Source organism: Lithobates pipiens, unplaced genomic scaffold, assembly GCF_037356315.1.
Source record: "Lithobates pipiens isolate NorthernLeopardFrog02 unplaced genomic scaffold, aLitPip1_a1.2 Scaffold_14, whole genome shotgun sequence".
NCBI classification, from domain to species: domain Eukaryota; kingdom Metazoa; phylum Chordata; class Amphibia; order Anura; family Ranidae; genus Lithobates; species Lithobates pipiens.
Window position 1 is genome coordinate 3,535,057 of NW_027507728.1, and position 20,707 is coordinate 3,555,763.

Sequence of the window (20,707 nt, forward strand, 5' to 3'; positions counted from 1 at the left end):
AAAAATCCTGCTTAATCTCCAGTGAATGAATGTTTGCTGAGACTGTCGGGCAAAAGACGCAGCTGCACATGGCTGGGGGGGAGGGGGGTGAGGCGCTGCGTTTCTTCTTATTACACACCCCTCCTAACCAGGATGCAGCAACAACCTGCAATGTCTGTGCGAGGCTCCTCTCTTCTCCCGAGCCCCCCGCAGTGACAAGAGCCGCTGCTGCAATGTCTGTGCTCCGCACCACTAGATATGTATACTAATGAAGCCTTTCTCTTCCAGCTCCGTCTCTGAAGACCTGGGCTGCCGACGGGGTGAATTCAGTAGAAAACACTACGGCTCGGTGGAGCTGGTGAGTTCCCCAAATGGGAAACGTTCATTTCCATTTACACCAGCAGAAGGAGAGGCTCCTGGGTGTGGGGTGGGATAGGAGATACTGTCAGATGCTTTCAGCCATGTCCCTGAAATGGGAAATGTCCTGGTAGACCGCAGTATTGTGAACTGTTTTGACATTGGATCATATTATAAAATGTCCTGATATCAGACAAGGTTAAAAACTGTCCTGATATACGATGACTGTGTACGATCATGATACAAGATGATAATAAATATTGTCCAGACAGAGGATGATGGTAAACCCTACCCTACTATAAGAGGATTGTATAAGCTGCTCTTAAATAGGATGACAGTATACCTTGCCTTATATAAGAAGACATTATAACCTGTCCTCTGTTAAGATGTTAGTATGTCCTGCCATGATATAAGAAAAGGACCTGTCTTTATATACGACAGTGGTATAGCTTGATACCTGGTCCAGAGAGGAGGTGTTAATATAACATATAGCATGATTTTACCTGTCCTGATATAAGATGGTAGTATATCCTGTCCTGATATAGGATGTGTGTATAACCTGTCCTGATTTAGGCTGAACGTATATTTAGGATGTGTGTATAACCTGTCCTGATATAAGATGGTAGTATATCCTGTCCCGATATAGGATGTGTGTATAACCTGTCCTGATTTAGGATGACTGTATATTTAGGATGTATGTATAACCTGTCCTGATTTAGGCTGAACGTATATTTAGGATGTGTGTATAACCTGTCCTGATATAAGATGGTAGTATATCCTGTCCCGATATAGGATTTGTGTATAACCTGTCCTGATATAAGATGGTAGTATATCCTGTCCCGATATAGGATGTGTGTATAACCTGTCCTGATATAAGATGGTAGTATATCCTGTCCTGATATAGGATGTGTGTATAACCTGTCCTGATTTAGGATGATGGTATATTTAGGATGTCTGTATAACCTGTCCTAAATATACGATCATCCTAAATCAGGACAGGTTATACACACATCCTATATCAGGACAGGATATACTACCATCTTATATCAGGACAGGTTATATACACATCCTAAATATACCATCATCCTAAATCGGGATGTGTGTATAACCTGTCCTAAATATACGATCATCCTAAATCAGGACAGGTTATACACACATCCTATATCAGGACAGGATATACTACCATCTTATATCAGGACAGGTTATACACACATCCTATATCAGGACAGGATATACTACCATCTTATATCAGGACAGGTTATACACACATCCTAAATATACCATCATCCTAAATTGGGATGTGTGTGTATAACCTGTCCTGATTTAGGCTGAATGTATATTTAGGATGTGTGTATAACCTGTCCTGATTTAAGATGGTAGTATATCCTGTCCCGATATAGGATGTGTGTATAACCTGTCCTGATATAAGATGGTAGTATATCCTGTCCCGATATAGGATGTGTGTATAACCTGTCCTGATATAAGATGGTAGTATATCCTGTCCCGATATAGGATGTGTGTATAACCTGTCCTGATATAAGATGGTAGTATATCCTGTCCTGATATAGGATGTGTGTATAACCTGTCCTGATTTAGGATGATGGTATATTTAGGATGTGTGTATAACCTGTCCTAAATATACGATCATCCTAAATCAGGACAGGTTATACACACATCCTATATCAGGACAGGATATACTACCATCTTATATCAGGACAGGTTATACATTCATCCTAAATATACCATCATCCTAAATTGGGATGTGTGTGTATAACCTGTCCTGATTTAGGATGTGTGTATAACCTGTCCTGTTTTTTGATGATCGTATATTTAGGATGTGTGTATAACCTGTCCTGATTTAGGATGATCGTATATTTAGGATGTGTGTATAACCTGTCCTGATTTAGGATGATCATATATTTAGGATGTGTGTATAACATGTCCTGAAATAAGGGGATAGTATAACGGGGTCCTTATAAAAGAAGCCTATAGCCTGTCCTGATAGTGGATGATAGTATTACCTGTCCTTATATAAAGGATGATGGTATATGTATGTTATCCTGATAATAGTATAACCTGTCCTGCTATAGGATGATTTGATTACTTGTCCTGATATAAGAAGATAATATATCCTGTCCTTAAATAAGAGTGTATCCTTCCCGGATACAGCATGACAGTATTACCTGCCATGATATATGATGAACGTATATCCTCTCTTAATATACAAAGATAGCATATCCTCATATGATCTAGGAAGTTAGTATACTCCCTCCTGATATAGGGAAATAGTTTAACCTGTTGTGATATGGGAAGACGGTACAACCGGCCCTGATATAGGATGACAGTATAAGCCATCCTGATATAAGATATTAGTATACCCTATTCTGATATAAAATGATAGTGTAAACTGTCCTGAAATAGGATGATAATGTATATTCTGATTACCTATCCTGTTCTGATAGAAAATGATGATATGTACTGTATATCTTGTTCTGATAGAGGATAAAGGTATATAATGTCTTGATGGAGACTGATGATATTCCCTGTCCTGATAAAGGATGATACTATAACCTGTTCTGATAAAGTATGATCGTATATAACCTGTTGTAATCTATCATATTGTACTTATCTGTCTCTATGTTATGAACTCTTTTGATGCACAATTCTATTATAAACTGTCATGATTCCATAAACCAGCCTTGGTTTAGGTTGATATAAACACTCTTGGCTAAGTTTAAAATACACAAATGAAAAGTCAGCTCTGTGTTTTGTCTGGTGGTTATTTATGATGTATGGGCTCTTCCAGTCTGGCACAGTCAGAGGAAAAGTAATTCATTTTTTTTTTTTTTAGCCACTTAACGACCGCCCGCCGCAATTGTTCTGTGGTCAGGTTGGCTTTCCTAGGCGAACTGCCGTCATTGTACGTCGGCTCGCGCAGCCGCAGTTGCGGGTGGATGTGTTCTGCCGGTGGCGTGCTCTTGTGCTCGCTGCACACTGCGGGGAGCGTGCCTGCGGGTCGGGTTGAATCGATGTCAGACAGCGGCCCACGATCACCTAATACAGAGGTAGAATGGGGATCTGTCTTTGTAAACAAGGTGGATCCCCATTCTGACGGGGACATGACAGAGATCTGCCGTTCCCAGTGATAAGGATCAGTGATCTCTGTCATGTGCCTACAGTTAGAACACACTGAGGGAACACAGTTAAACCCTTGATCACCCCTAGTGTTAACCCCTTCTCTGCCAGTGTCATTTTTATATTGATCAGTGCATTTTTGTAGCACTGATCAATGTAATGTCACTGGTCTCCAAAAAGTGTCATTTGGGGTAAAATTTGTCCGCCACAATGTTGCAGTCCTGCTTTTTTTTTTTTTTTTCAAAATTGTTGCTCCTTGTTTGTTTATAGCGCAAAAAATACAAACCGCAGAGGCGATCAAATACCACCAAAAGAAAGCTCTATTTATAGGAAAAAAAGGACGTAAATTTTGTTTGGGTGCAGCCTTGCATGCCCGCGCAATTGTCAGTTAAAGCGACGCAGTGCCGTATCGCAAAAAATGGCCTGGTCATTAAGGGGGCAAATCCTTCCAGTCCTTAAGTAGTTAAAAACATTTGGGTTATACTACCAACTAAAAGAGAATTTAGGCACTGACCAAAAAAATAAAAACTATGGCCAGCCTGGTATACCGTCTTCCACTCCTAGCATGTCTCAGATTTTGCTGGGGTTCTAGGGAAATGGAGGCCTTTTCTTCACTGAGAAAATGTTACCGTTTTACTATCCATTTTTCTTTTTTTTTATCTTCTTAACCTAGTCTCTTTATGCAGCTATCCAGGCCCGCATGTTCTCAGTAATAGCTTTGGAGACCATACCCAGACCATGGTGGACTGCACATTTGCAGGGCTTGCCTGGAATGTGACATTTGGGCACCAGGCTTTCTATTGTGGCACTTTCCACACCTTTGTGTTCGTTAGATGTGGAGCACTTTCTTCGTCCAGAACCATGACACAGCCTCCGGTGTGACCCTAATAGTGCCCCCTTAGTGCCTCCAGACAGAGTGCCCCCCTTAGTTCCTCCCGACAGAGTGCCCCCCTTAGTTCCTCCCGACAGAGTGCCCCCCTTAGTTCCTCCCGACAGAGTGCCCCCCTTAGTTCCTCCCGACAGAGTGCCCCCCTTAGTTCCTCCCGACAGAGTGCCCCCCTTAGTGCCTCCCGACAGAGTGCCCCCCTTTGTGCCTCCCGACAGAGTGCCCCCCTTAGTGCCTCCCGACAGAGTGCCCCCCTTAGTGCCTCCCGACAGAGTGCCCCCCTTAGTGCCTCCCGACAGAGTGCCCCCCTTAGTGCCTCCCGACAGAGTGCCCCCCTTAGTGCCTCCCGACAGAGTGCCCCCCTTAGTGCCTCCCGACAGAGTGCCCCCCTTAGTGCCTCCCGACAGAGTGCCCCCCTTAGTGCCTCCCGACAGAGTGCCCCCCTTAGTGCCTCCCGACAGAGTGCCCCCCTTAGTGCCTCCCGACAGAGTGCCCCCCTTAGTGCCTCCCGACAGAGTGCCCCCCTTAGTTAGGTCCTGACCAGCATTAGGCCCCCCGGGTACCATTGAGATCAAATCATGGTGGTTGCCATCTTGTTTCAGAGACTGCTAGCTTCCAATTCTCATGAATAAAGTCTAGTACACACGATTTTTTTTTATTTTTCATTCAACCCAGCAGGGAGCCGGTTGGCAGACTTATTTTAGTCATACCCCTTTGACCATCTTCTGCCGGATCGGCTGGATTCGGCCCGTGTATACTAGGCTTTGGGCCTTTGTACAGGGTGTGTCTCATGTAACTTCCCCTACACAATCACCTGCTACTCCTTTTTGTTGGTTGCCTTTCATGTCACCATCACCTCTGTGAGGCACGTGCCTGAACTGACCTTTGTCTGGTTTTACATCGAGACGTTGTAGTGTGTAGGCCTCTTTCCTTTTTAAGGTGGGCTTTGCCTTGCTGTCACCTTAAAGTGGTTGTAAACCCATGGGGGGGGGGGGGGGGGGAAGCAACCTGCAAGGCAAAGGCATAATGAGCTAGCTCATTATGAATAATTTACCTGAGAACGAAGCCCCCGAAGCAGTCCTCCGTCTTCATGTCCGCCGCTGCCATGGACCCCGGAGTGACTTCCGGGTCTCGCTGCTTCGGCACTGTGATTCGCCGGAGCAGCGATGACGTCACTCCCGCATGGGAGCCGACAACTCGCGGCCTGCTCAGTGCACCTGCGCGCCGATGTCTAGGGCGCATGCGCCGTAGACAGCGGTGCCTGTCTTTTTGGAAATATCTCCTAAACCGCCTAGGTTTAGGAGATATTTCTTGGACCTACAGGTAAGCCTTAATCTAGGCTTACCTGTAGGTCAAAGTGGTTTGTAAGGGTTTACAACCACTTTAACCACTTTTACAAGGACTTTATACTTTTATCCCTTTGTTCAGCTCCAGTAAATCAGAATGAGATTTCCGTTTGTTGTCTAGATGTAGAGTAGTGCATGCTATACTAGTCCACCTCGCAGCCACGAGCTTCACGCTTTATCATTTCTCTGTGGCTTGAACAGATTTTCGTTCAATTCTATGGTTTTAAAGTGATTGTAAAGGATCACTTTAAAAAATAACAAACATCTTATACTTTGCTTTATACAATTGTTTTTCGACAGAGCAGCCCCGATCCTCCCTTTTCTCAGGGCCCCACCAGTGCTCCTCTCCCCCCCCCCCCCACCGATAGTAAGCAGCTTGCTATGGGGTCACTCGTGTGGGTGCTTGCTCCCAAGCCCCGCTCTGTGTGTCCACAAGACACACAGAGCATAGCTTGGCCCCGCCCCTGCTCTCTCCTCAATGGGTGTGATTGACAACAGCGGGAGCCAGTGGCTCCCACTGCTGTGTCTGAGCCAATGAGGAAGGAGAGAGCTGAGAAAGCTGCTGCTTTCGCGCACATCGCTGGATCGAGTTCTGGCAACTATAATGAGGGGATGGGGGGAGGGAAGGGAGCTGCATGCAGAAGGTTTTTTACTTTAATGCAGAGAATGCATTAAGGTAAAAACCACTTTAAAGTATCTCCACTTTTGTGGGAGGAAAAAAAATTGCTATTTAAAAAAAATATTTTTTTATAGCATATACAGTTGCAACACAAGTTTATATTGTAATTGAATGTTATTAAAAATCACCTTTCCTTTTCAATCTGCAGCTCTGTAGTTTTCTGTAAAATGCAATGCAATGTGGCTACCTGGAGGTGTCCTGTACACAGATGTTGTACAGTATGCCCCCTAGATATGCCATTTCCTGCTCGTGTGATTGGCTCACTGATTTTCCCAGAAGTCTGCACTAAGATACAAGTCAGATTTTGAGCATCCCCTGCAACAAAAATTTAAATTTTTGGTGGAATACTCTCAAATAGAAATCGCGTCTAAAGGGAGGCAGACCCTGCAAGTTTCCTTATTAGAGTCCTGCAGTTGCAGCAGCTGATTAATAATTTATAAAACCACTCCCATACAGATTCACTATGCTCATGGACACAAACAAACAGCTATACCTTCAGAATAACAAAAGGTAGAAATTCTTGCAATGTACATAGGTCACCCAGAGGGGGATGCTTTTTCTCAAAAAAAAGTTACTCTTTTTAAAGTAATTCATGCGGAACCTAATTATTCTTAAAAATACTTCTTCACCTACCTAACACATATTCTGACTAAGCTGTGTAAGAAAGAGCTGTATACCTATTTTCAGGTCGCACCACTCCAGTCCTGTGATCTCCCCTGTGCTGAAAGGGAGAGGAGACAACGCTTGGCTGGCAATGCCTAGAAGAAGTGGCATCACCCATAGGCTCCTATGGCCCATCTGTTGTCGGCGCTCTCTCCTTTCCCCTGCAACTGACACAAAATAACACAGGGGAGATGTATCACAAGAGCAGACCGGATTGGCCTTAAAATAGGTAAGTATACAGATCCTTCTTACACAGGTCAGTGAGAATAGGTGTTACGAGAGGGAGGGAGCATTTGTAATAGTTAGGTTTTGCATGGAAATCTAATTGGGTTCCACCCTTTCTTGTCAAAGCACACTCTGCTACGTGAGTGCCTCTTGGGCTTTCAGCATCAGGCAACTGTTTGTTATATTTGCAAGGCTGATACCTGTTCATCTGCTGACATGTTCTCTGTTTTACCAGGTGGATGTTCAGGTCTCCTCTGATGCTAGCTTTGGGTGTAGGATCCTTCAGGCAGCTCTTTGAGCTGTAGGCATTTACCATTTTCTTTGTTTATTTACTGGGCCATTAAAGAGGAAGTAAAGGCACTATATATATACATATATATATATATACATATTTTTTTAAATGCAACCTGCAAGGCAAAGGCATAATGAGCTAGTATGCATAGCATACTAGCCCATTATGAATAACTTACCTGAGAACGAAGCCCCCCCGAAGCGGTCCTTCTTCATCTTCACCGCTGCCATGTATCCCGGAGTGACTTATAGGTCTCGCTGCTCTGGCGTTGTGATTCGCCGGAGCCGCAATGACGTCACTCCCGCGCATGCGCACGGGAGCCGACACGAGCGGCATATCGCCGTGATCTGCGGCCTGCTCAGTGCGCCGTAGACAGCGGGGCCTGTCTTTTGGCAAATATCTCCTAAACCGTGTAGGTTTAGGAGATATTTCTTGCACCTACAGGTAAGGATTAATCTAGGCTTACCTGTAGGTCAAAGTGGTTTGTAAGGGTTTACAACCACTTTAAAGAGGAAGTAAACCCTGATGAGTTTACTTCCTCTTTCATTCCCTGCAAAGGCAAAGCATAATGGACTACTATGCATCGCATAGTAGTCCATTATGTGTCACTTACCTGACACAGGAGCCAGCGATGTCACCGCTATCCCCTGTAGTTCCGAGCGTCCATCTTCTTGGTGGTTCTCCGTGGGTCTCGCTGCTCCGGCGCTGTGATTCGCCAGAGCAGCGATGATGTCACTCCCACGCATGCGCACGGGAGCCGAGACGCGCGGCATCGTCGTCATTGACGATGCCCTGCTCAGTGCGCCTGCGCGCCGCTGTCTACGGCGCATGCGCCGTAGATAGCGGTGCCCGTCGTCGGGCAAATATCTCCTAAACCGTATAGGTTTGGGAGATATTTCTTGGACCTACAGGTAAGCCTTAATCTAGGCTTACCTGTAGGTCAAAGTGGTTTGTAAGGGTTTACAACCACTTTAAGCCTTTTGTTTGCTGTGTTACTTAATCCTCAGGTGGACTGCTTTTGGACATCCCTTTTGTCTCTAAATCCTGTGTCCCTCAATGAATAAGAGCGAAAATAAGATTTTTGTACTCACTGAAAAATCCTTTTCTTTGCGTTTGTGGAGGAACATACTTCCCACCTCTCTGTGTTTATGCTTGATATTACAGAATTAAGCCAACCCATAGATTAGTCTGTCTTTTTCGTTCAACCAGTGGGCTGAATGAAAAAAAAACGTACTTGATTCCCCATCCACACAATCAGACCCGGACTGGGACAAAAAATAGGCCCGGGCATTTTAGATTGAACAGCCAACCTTTCCAGGGACCGGGGGGGAGGGGGGGGTTCGGTAGACATTAGCAGGGGTGGCTGGTGTTGGTCCTCCACACTGTAATGTGCAGGGACACGGTGATATAAAGGAAACTGCACTAAAAAGGGGCACTGCAATGATTACAGTGCCCTTTTACGGGGCAGTCCCCTTTATATTATAGTGTCCCAGTCCTATTGTGGCCATGCCAGTACTGTCTGTCTCCTATTGTGTCCATGGCCCAGTGACACTGACCTGCTCTCTGGCGGTGCGGTAGAGCGTGTCTCTCTCTCTCTGGTTGTGCAGGTACAGCGTGGCTCTTTCTCTGGTGGTGTGGTACAGCGTGGCTCCCTCTGGTGGCGTGGGTACAGGGTGGCTCCCTCTGGTGCTACGGGTACAGGGTCGCTCTCTCTGGGGGTGCGGTGCAGCGTCGCTCTCTCTGGGGGTGCGGTGCAGCGTCGCTCTCTCTGGGGGTGCGGTGCAGCGTCGCTCTCTCTGGGGGTGCGGTGCAGCGTCGCTCTCTCTGGGGGTGCGGTGCAGCCTCGCTCTCTCTGGGGGTGCGGTGCAGCCTCGCTCTCTCTGGGGGTGCGGTGCAGCCTCGCTCTCTCTGGGGGTGCGGTGCAGCCTCGCTCTCTCTGGGGGTGCGGTGCAGCTTCGCTCTCTCTGGGGGTGCGGTGCAGCTTCGCTCTCTCTGGGGGTGCGGTGCAGCTTCGCTCTCTCTGGGGGTGCGGTGCAGCGTCGCTCTCTCTGGTGGTGCGGTGCAGCGTCGCTCTCTCTCTCTGGTTGTGCTGGGGCTATTAGTTCCCCCAGCACAGTCCTCTGTTTCATTTGCCATGTCTCCTGTAGTAGCTGCTACAAGCACTCCTCAGCTTGTTTCTGGGTTTTCTCTTTCACCCCAGCAGAGTGCATGCTGGGGACTGTAGTCTGCTCCCTGCTGAGACCAATGGTGCCATGTATCTCTGGGACTACATTTCCCATGATGCCCCTCTAGTTTCTTCTGATTGGCCCTCTGTTTTGGCCAATGGGGAGGGAAAGCGACCATATAGGAATGCCTTCTCTTCCCCTGCTGCCGACGTGAGAAGGGGAGGGGGAGCGAGGGGGGGAATAGTGACAGCAGCAGCTTTCCCCACCATGCGGACAACCCATGGCTGGAGGAGGAGAGCGGAACTGTCAGCGTGGCGCTGAGGCTGAGCTGTGTGTGAGAAAGACACACAGCACAGCCCATGCAGCCGCCACTTCCGCATGACACAGGCACGGCCTGTTACCCACGATCAGGCCACGGCCGCCGCTTACCTCCCGCTGTGCGGCCTGATCATCAACAGGCCACAGGCGGCCCCGGCCCACCGGGCAAATGCACGGTCTGCCCTATGGCCAGTCCGGGCCTGCACACAATCAATGTGGATGGAAGAATCCTCCCTGCTAAGCTATTGTATTCTGCCGGCAGGGAGATGTCCCCACTGTCAGAATATGCTGATCAGCATTGCAGGTTAAAGCCTGCGGTGCTGATGGAATGGGGAAAATCCAAAAATCCTGCCCATAAATGGATCAAAATTTGGCCAGTCCATACTGAACCGGTGGAATTTCGATCCATGCATGGCCATCTTAACCTCTTGCCGACCGTGCTATAGCTGAATGATAGCTACAGCACGTTTGCACATTTCCAGGAGGGCGTTTATTGTCATTCTCCCAGGACACTGCCTCCCGCACGCCCCCCCGGGGTGCACATTGGAAGCACTCTGTGATGGCTGTGTCCTTCAGGGTAAAAGGCCAATTGCAGCAGCCCTTTACCATGTAATCAGCTGTGTCCAATCACAGCTGATCACAATCTAAACAAGATTTGTCAGTTATCGGCAGACGGTAAGCTGCAATCCACACAACGGACAGATACACTGATAATCAGGGCACCATCAATTATGCCTGTCAGTGCAGCCTCATCAGCGCACATCAGCGAAGGAGAAAAATTACTTATTTACAAAAAAGAAACTTTTTTTATTTTATTTATTTTTTTTACTTTTCGGTCTTTTTTCGCCTATATAGCAAAAAAAATTAAAACCCAGTGGTGATTAATTGCCAACAAAAGAAAGTTCTGTCTGTCTCAAAAAAAAAATCTAACATTTTTTGTTTGGGTACAGTGTTACATGAGCGCGCAATTGTCATTCAAAAGTGTAATAGCGCTGAAAGCTGAAAATTGACCTGGGCGGCTGATTCCTCGCATCTCTTCACTCTCCGGCTCACAGCTGCAGTGGGCTCGGCCTGAGCACTCCCGCTTATGTCAGCCAGGGAGTAAAGAAAGAGAGAAGAGAGAGCCGACAGTCAGCTGAGTGCCGGGTGCCACGCTCATATAGGTACAGATCTGAATCTTTTTTTTACATTACACAGGGACATTTGTTATTATGGTACAGAGGAAATTGGATGATTTAGCTGCAGTTATGAGAGCAGCAGGAGTGGGGGGGGGGGGGGGGATACTGGTACAAGACAGGCAGGGAGGGGGGGAGGAGGACTGTGGAGACACAGTAGACAAATAGCAGGGCTGCGGATGACAGTCACGTAAAACTGAACAGGGTGTCAGGGCTTAGCAGCCCTGATTATCGTGGTCAGTTTGCATAGGGGAGGGTATAGCCAGACAGGATCAGACAGGTTTTTTAGGTGTTAGCCCTTGTACACACGATCGGACATTCCGACAACAAAATCAGTCAGATTTTGTCAGAAACTTGTGTTGCATACACACGGTCGGACAAAGTTGTCCGAAAATCCGATCGTTCAGAACGTGATGACGTAATTTCGTTACGACAGGACTACGTTCAGGCTAGTAGCCAATAGCTTTGGTCTAGGAATTTGATCTGAGCATGCGTGGCACTTTGTCCGATCGCAATTCTCTACACACAATCGGACAAAGTCCGATCGGATCATGTTGTCAGAAAGTTTTATAGCCCAGCTCTAAAATTTTGTCCGTCGGATATTCCAACAGAAACAGTCCGATGGAGCCCACACACAGTCGGATTATCCGACAACACGGTCCGATCGGACATTTTCCATCGGAATGTCCGACCGTGTGTACGGGGGCTAACTGGTCCAAATGTCACAGCACAAGAGTTGTGCTGTATAACATGCTTTCAGGGAACAGGATCTTTTTTTTTTGGGGTTAACAAAAGCTTTTAAGGCATACTGGGCGTGGGAGGGGTTCTACCAGGGTGATCACAGTTTTTTTGCCAGTGTCTGAATTCTCCTGTAGGCGGTAGTGTAACCCAAATATTTCTAAGTCCTGCTGTGTCCCTCAATGAACTCTAAGAAAATAATTTTCCAAGTACTAAAATCTTGCTTTACATGGTAAAGAGCACTATCTTCATTTGGTTCTTTTTGCTGAATTCCAGAACAACCCATGAAAGGAGGTTTGTGCTGTTTGCGGAAAAGTATAATTCCTGCTTCTCAGGTGCTGCAATAAAGAAAAAATACTCAACTGACAGCTTTTCTGCTGCCGGGAGTTCCGCCGTTTTTTTTTTTTTAAAAGCCAGCAGCTACAAATACTGCAGCTGCTGACTTTTAAAATAGTGACACTTACCCACCCAGCGTGCCCGCGATGTCGTCACCCGAAGCCGATCTCTCGATCGTCTCTCGGGTGCTGCCGCCGCCATCTTTGGTATGGGAATCAGGAAGTGGAGCCTTTCGGCTTCATTTCCCGGTTCCCTACTGCGCATGCGCGAGTCGCGCTGTGCAATAAGGATGGTCCCCGCTGTCTCTGGGATCCGTGTGTTTCCCAGCAGGCAGCGGGGGACTTTCGGAAAGCGGCGTAGATTCTGCGGAAAGGGGCGTACCTTCTGCAGAATCTACGCTGGAAGTGGGTGCAGATACCTGTACTGTACAAGTACCTGCACCCCCCTCCCCCCTGAAAGGTGGCAATTGTGGCACCGAAGGGGGGGAGGATTCCAATGAGCGGAAGGTCCACTTTAGGATGGACCTCCGCTTTAAATTGTCCTTTTCTGTGTGTACAGTCATCTACATGGACAGAACATCTTTACATAGAAGACTGTAAAGACTCTTTCACCCTGGCAGCCAGGAGGGCAGTAAAAACAGGCAGCTGAGTCATTGTTTAACTGTCGCCATCCCTTCCCCATCCGCCCATTAGAATTCTAACATTACAGCCTGACAGAGCTGTACACATGTCACCGCCACTATGCATTGCTTTTCAGCTGCAGTCATTTTAATTTGGGCTACAGAATTTGACAGGTGGCATCGCCTGTGAAACTCAGCTATTGAGATAGGTGGGTCAGCACCACAACAGCATGAAAATAGCTTGGCTAGCAGTTGCAAAACAAAAAAAGAAAAAAAAACAGGCATTAGAAGGCAGCAGTAGCACCTTCTGAATGGCTGCCAGCCACTGCTATATAACCCTCTGAAAAGCAATCCACTACAGATCACCTTTCAAAGAGTGGCATACATTACTGCCTGCCTGAAAGAGCCCCTGTTGAACGTTAATTCCTGACCCTGATGATACAGGACAGGGTTTCTATGTGTTGGGCAGAACCTGTAAACTCTCTGTGAGCTCGAAGACAGCAGGATATGGAAAGCTGATGCATCTTGCATGGCCAGAAAGTGCCATTAAATGCGATAAATTAAACTGGTTTGTCTAGTGATGTCAGACAGTTTACAAATTGCAGATATTCTGATCCAGCCGAATGTCATTGTGCAGATTTGTTTCGTTTTTGGCACATTGTACAATTCATGAATCATGATTGCCTGGATTATTCTTGGCCTGCAGATATTCAGATGAATCAATCAGTTGATTATTCCATTGTCAGTAGAGTCGTCCTTTATTTGTGGCCATCCAGCATTGCTGTGAAAGGTCTGATCAGCTTGTATGGAAGGTCCTAACATATGAAAGCCCGTTCCCTCTACATTAACCGGGATGGCATGTCCATGTTCATTTCTTGAGTCAAACGTTTGATGGAAACTTTTTGAATTTTCAGATAGGCCTGTTTATAGAGGAACACATTTAAAGAGGAAGTAAACTCTCCCACTCTGATGCTTCTTTTCATTTAGTCCATTATAATAAGTCATTATCAGACTATAGCCACTGTAATCCAGCCCAAATTTCATATTACTTACTGTTTAAAGAAACTTTAAAAAACTGGTTTCAGGGGTTAGGCAGCGCCATCTTAAGTATTGTTTTCTGAGTCCACAGTGAAGTGTATTTCCGCCCTTACATTGAGCACTTCCTGTACTGTTAACCAAGCCTCCTTCTCAATCCAACGTTTCTATGGCAACCCTGCTTCCCTGCTTACTTGTTTATTTCATAGTATTTACTTGTGCCGATGTCTAATGTTTGCCTTTGTCAGACTTATCAGCTTCAGCTGATAGGACTGCAGTAATGGCCAAGTTTAGACTGTATGTGAGGTCACATGGTGTGTAGGAGGAAGCTCTGATTAGCAGAGTTCAGTGCTGTGCCGTAGGAAGTCCTGATAACAGATAGATAAGCACATAGAGAGTGTGCCGTAAATCAGGGGAGATCTGGGCATGCTCAGTGACTTCATTCTGCAGAACAACAAGGATTACAACACTACTAAGCAAGTAAGGAGATATCTACAAGCAGTGTTCATTAGGGTTTTTTATGCTGATTTACATGGGACAAAGTTGTGGGGGAGGGTTTACAACCACTTTAAAGAAGAGCAGTTTGTAATATTTACAGATGGACAAGACAAGTGACCACATTTTCGTACACTGGGAAACCCAATCCAATATATTTACATTGGGTCAAGTGGAAAAATCTAATGACCCTATCCAAACCCATAGACAAGGAATTAGTTCCAAGCACCAGGCATGGCATGTACAGGATAGAGGGTCAAAACCCAAGTCATTACACAGACCAGTGGGCATTGAAACAAAACTGCTAGGGTGAAGGAGTGTGTGATCAACTCTAATCAGAGGTGGTTGATTCAAAGGAAACCCATCCACACCAAACCTTACAAAGATTTAGTAGGTGAACCCCTGTTGGGGTGGGAGGCCTTATAGAGGAGAAGAGTCCTGTTTACTAACAATTCCCGGGCAGCTAGTGATGGTTCTAAAGTCTTTTTTTTTCAAGAGAGGATAATCCGCTTCCTAGCATAAAATAATAATACGGTGAGGAGGGTATGGGTGGCTTTTGTAGGAGCTAAAAAGTCTACCAAACTCAGAAGACAAATCTTAATGGAAAGGGACATGGGTAGAGTGGTGGCTGAGGTGATGCAAGCCAGGACATCTTTCATATATATAACTGAATAGCTTGGCATTCCCCCCAAAAAATATGAAGGAAATTGGCATGCACAAAAGAGCAGCTCCGGTAGAAAGAGGATTGATCTCTAGATCCTTGTGAGCAGGGCAGGACTTAGCCCTTGTACACACGATCGGAGATTCCGACGGAATGTGTCCGATCGGAGCGTTTTGTCGGATATTCCGACTGTGTGTGGTCTGCATCGGACTGTTTCCATCGGAATATCCGTCGGACCAAATTTTCCAACTTGCCGGAAATATTTTCCGACAAAATGCTCCGATTGGACATACTCCGATCATGTGTAGAGAATTCCGATCGGTCAAAGTGCCACGCATGCTAAGATCAAATTCCTACACCAAAGCTATTGGCTACTAGCGTGAACGTAGTCCCGTCGTAACGAAATAACGTCATCACATTCTGAACGATCGGACATTTCGACAACTTCGTCCGACCGTGTGTATGCAACAGTTTCGGACAAAATCCGACAGATTTGGTTGTCGGAATCTCCGACCGTGTGTACAAGGGCTTAGGGTGCTGGGGGCCCCTGGGCTTGAGTCACTTTCGGGCCCTACCTTCTATATTAATTTGTCGCCATCTGGTGCCGTAACAATATAATCGATCCAATCGTTATTTGAAGTGCCAAGCTACTTTTAAAAGGTGACTGGTACCGTAGACAGTGTTAAATGCTAAAAAAAAAAAGTAATAATCTATTACTGATTGAAGCTTGAAAAGCTTTTTACCAATAAATAAATAATGATTAAAAAAGTTCAAAGTGATCAAGTGTTTATTGCAATGCACAAATGTCTTGGTCAGAATGAGAACATAAAACACTTATTTACCTGGAAAACATATTGAAAAACAATCAACTACCTTGTAAGGTTGCAATCATAACAAATCAATTGCAAGAATATAACAAAATAACTCATTGAACAAAGTGCAAGATAAATTGTGTGTGTGTGTAGTACATAAGTGAGTGTTGTAGTGAAAAATCTTAACTATGCACACAAATTAGAAATGTACAGTCAATAAAATAAAATAAAAACACCCCAAAACACATTCTACTCCTCCTGAGTATTACAATACCACATGTGTGGGACTTTTCCACAGCCTGGCCACTTAGAGAGGCCCAACATGCAGGAAGCACCGTCACGTGTTCTAGAAGAATAAATTACACATCTAACTTCTTGACTACCTATTACAATTTTGAAGGCCCTGGAGCACCAGGACAATGACACGTGACACTGACGTGGCACTGATGACAGATGGCACTGATACGTGGCACTGATGACACGTGACACTGATGACAGATGGCACTAATACGTGGCACTGATGACACTGATAACAGATGGCACTAATATGCGGCACTGATGACATGTGGCACTGATGACAGATGGCACTTATACGTGGCAGTGGCACTGATGACAGATGGCACTTATATGTGGCACTGGGGACAGGTGGCACTAGGGACAGGTGGCACTGACAGCACTTTATTTTCCACTTTTTTTTTTTTTTTTTTTTACTCACAACAAGCTGCACGTCGCTCCCCCTCCTCACAAGCTGTCTCTGTGGGAGGGGTAGAGCCGGCAATGAGAGATGATCTCATGGACACTCAGATCAGTGCTAAATGGCCGCTGTGATTGGCCATTAAGCATGATCTGTGATTGGCTGTGTCCAAGGGATGGCACTGGGGACAGGTGGCACTGATGACACGTGACACTGATGTCAGATGGCACTTATACATGGCAGTGGCACTGATGACAGATGGCACTTATACGTGGCACTGGGGACAGGTGGCACTGATGACACGTGACACTGATGACAGATGGCACGTATACATGGCAGTGGCACTGATGACAGATGGCACTTATACATGGCAGTGGCACTGATGACAGATGGCACTTATACATGGCAGTGGCACTGATGACAGATGGCACTTATACGTGGCAGTGGCACTGACAGATGGCACTTATACGTGGCACTGGGGACAGGTGGCACTGATGAAACTTATATGTGGCAGTGGCACTGATGACAGATGGCACTTGTACATGGCACTGGGGATAGATGGCACTGGGGACAGGTGGCACTGATGACAGATGGCACTTATACATGGCAGTGGCACTGATGACACTTATACATGTCACTGGGGACAGGTGGCACTTATACGTGGCACTGGGGACAGATGGCACTGATGACAGATGGCACTTATACGTGGCACTGGGGACAGATGGCACTAGTGACAGCACTTTATTTTACAGTTTCTTTTTTGTTTTTTTTTACTCGCAAGCTGCACGTCGCTCTCCCTCCTCACAGGCTGTCTCTGTGAGGGGGAGAGCCGGCGATGAGAGATGATCTCATGAGATCATCTCTCATTGGACACTCAGATCAGTGCTAAATGGTCGCTGTGATTGGCCATTTAGCATGATCTGTGATTGGCTGTGTCCAAGGGAACAAGTAAACAAGAGGAGGACGTCCAGGGACGCCCTCCCAGCAATTGCCATCCACGCTGTAGCCTGCTATAGCGCGGACGCCTAGTGTAAAGTATGGGCTCGCGGGGCCCCCTATTGGGGTTGAGCCCCGTCAAGCCCTATTGAAAGTCCGGCCCTGCTTGTGAGTCTAGCCGGAGTAAGGAAAATGATGTGCATGAATTTATAATGGATTAGATGATCCCTGGCTGCCGCCAATCTGGTGAAAAGGGGCCTGCCATATGCCACCCCAGTTATCCCAATCCATCCTGGAAATATCAGCATTCCATGCTGCAGTAGGATACCTGTTTCTGGAAATAATTGTTTTTAAATGGTTGAAAGTGTCTTATTGAGAGAATCATCTTTCTATAAATTCTCCAGCTCGGCAGACAGGAGGGTAAATCGGTTAGTCCCAAATTGAGTTTGAAAAGCAGGCCGAAGTTGTATATCGTGAAATAGGTGAGAATTAAGAAAATTATGCAAAATTTGCGTTCATTGGATGTCAACTGAGTCTTACTGCCAACAATGCTTCGAAGCATTTTGATTCCAAACCTGGTCCATAGAACAGGGTCAGAATAAGTGTAAAAAATAGCAAAGTTTGGGGTTTTCCACAACTGAGTGTGCAGAGAGGCAAGTGGGAGCTCCCAGCCCCCCAACCTATGAGTAGCAAACCAGGCTATAGGAACAGATGGCATGGAGGGTCTGTAGATGTTTACATGGTTTCCAATGTTACATGTGCTTGGGAAACTGATTTACAGTGATAATAAAGGCTATATATTTTATTTTTTTGTTAAAATGAGAGGTTATACTTGCCTGATCTGTTCAGCGATATTTCACAGAAAGGTCCCTTATCTCCTCTCTACTAGTCCCCCTCTGGTGCTGTCTGCTCCTCCCTCCTCCAGGTACCTCCTTAGCAAGTGGGTTGATTAGGAGGCACCTGTACATATGCGACCCCAAGCCGGGCTGTGTGCGTCCATAGACTCACACAGCGACGGTAAGCTACATCCCTGCTCCCCTCCCCCCCCCCCTCACAGGAGTTTGACTAACAATAGCCGGAGCCTAAAAACAGCAGGATCCTATGGTACCTAGTGTCCTCGGTGTCTCCTGTGAAAACAAGAAGAGGAGGGTTTCCCAGTGGGGAAGCAAAGCAATAGCTATGTACTGATCTACTCTGGCTAGTTTACTGTTGTTCTTTTTGATAGTCAGTCTGATAACTATTGCTAGATGCAAGTTTATGTACCTTCTGTCAGTGCTCTTCCAGGAATGCTGTTGTTGAATTTGCTTTGATTGTCTGAATCTACTTTTATACCTGGTATTTGTACAGGATGTATACATCTTGCACTGGTCTCAATAAAAAAGTAAAAAAAAAAAAAAAAAAAAAAAGTAAGAGGAGCGGTGCTGCAGGGGAGAAAGCAGTGGAACATTGACAGGAGTCAGGCTGTCACGGCGGTCACATGATCAGAAAGCTCGCAAACGGCGATTAGGAGCTTTCCGTTTGCGCCTGGAGCGAGCATGGTAGGCGCTCTTGACACAGCTGTTTTTGCAATATATTACACGCAAATATGCGGCCGCTCTGGTGCCAAGGCTCATCCACCAAGAGGCCACAAATTTGTGTGCTGTCTGCGCCAAGAGACCAAGCTATCCATACACCCATACACTAGTAGAATTTAGGTAAAAAAAAAAAATCTCTTCTAAGATCGTTCATTTGATTTTCCAATTGTTAGCGGTGTCCAATCGGCATTCTTTTTTTTTGCCCGCAGTGATGGGAAAAGTTTAAAGATAGGGCGGCACAGTGGTGTAGTGGGTAGCACTCTTGCCTAGCAGTAAAAAGGGTCGCTGGTTCAAATCCCAACCAGGACACTACCTGCCTGGAGTTTGTATGTTCTCCCTGTGCCTGCGTGGGTTTCCTCCGGCTACTCCGGTTTCCTCCCACGCTCCAAAGACATAGTAGTAAGTTAATTGGCTTCTGTCTAAATTGGCCCCTAGTATATGAATGTGAGTTACGGACCTTAGATTGTAAGCTCATTGAAGGCAGGGACTGCCATTGAAGGCAGGGACTGATGTGAATGTACAATTCACTGTATATGTAAATCACTGCGCAAGTTGACACATAAGTACCTTAAAGAGGAAGTAAACCCTGCTGAGTTTACTTCCTCTTTGATTCCCTGCAAAGGTAAAGCATAATGGACTACTATACATCGCATAGTAGCCCATTATGTGTCACTTACCTGGCACAGGAGCCAGCGAAGTCACCGCTGTCCCCTGTAGTCCGGCGCATCCATCTTCTCGGTGGGTCTCGCAGCTCCGCCGCTGTCATTCGGCAAAGCCGCGATGACGTCACTCCCGTGCATGTGCATGGGAGCCGAGACGTGGCATTGCGTGCCATCTTCGTTATCGAGGATGCCACGCTCAGTGTGCCTGCGCGCCGCTGTCTACGGCGCATGCGCCGTAGACAGCGGTGCCCATCTTCGGGCAAATATCTCCTAAACCGTATAGGTTAGGAGGTTATTTCTTGGACCTACAGGTAAGCCTTAATCTAGGCTTACCTGTAGGTCAAAGTGGTTTGTAAGGCAGTAGTAAACCCACTGATGTGTTTTTTTTTTGTTTTGTTTTTTCTCCTACCTGCAAAGGGAAAGGCATAATGAGCTAGTATGCACCGAATACTATCTCATTATGAAATACTTACGTTAGAACAAGGCCCCAACATCTGGTCCGATCCACGCCGAGGGAGCTGACATGTTCCCTCTGCGTTTCTTCCGGGTATCGCGGCTCTGAGTGGCGTGGGAGATTTCTTCCCGGCAGGGTCTGGCGTCTGCCGGGCTTTCAGCCGAGAATCCCCTGTGTGCATGCGCCGCTGCAGTCAGCGGCGCATTGCAAGGGGAATATCTCCTAAACCGTACAGGTTTAGGAGATTTTTTTTAACCTACAGGTAAGCCTTATCATAGGCTTTCCTGTAGGTAAAAGTCCCAAATAGGACTATACAACCACTTTAAATAATAATAAAAAAGATCAGGATGTTTTTGAACAAACCAGTCACTCCACAATCAAATGTTAAAAGCATATATTTTTAAAATCCGTTTGAACGACATTCGTCATGTCATCGAATGTACCGATGAGAATCTTTGTACAAATGTTTGT

At 46.2% G+C, this 20,707-nt stretch overlaps 1 protein-coding gene across 3 annotated transcripts in view; it reads left to right on the forward strand.

The window, feature by feature from the left end:
- GARNL3 (GTPase activating Rap/RanGAP domain like 3) overlaps positions 1 to 20,707 on the forward strand; it is a 372,751-nt gene that overhangs the window by 194,947 nt on the left and 157,097 nt on the right. For all 3 annotated transcript variants that reach the window (XM_077479186.1, XM_077479187.1, XM_077479188.1), the window contains one exon: positions 268 to 337. In XM_077479186.1, coding sequence (XP_077335312.1) covers positions 268 to 337 — 70 coding nt within the window. The remainder of the gene's footprint in view (positions 1 to 267; positions 338 to 20,707) is intronic.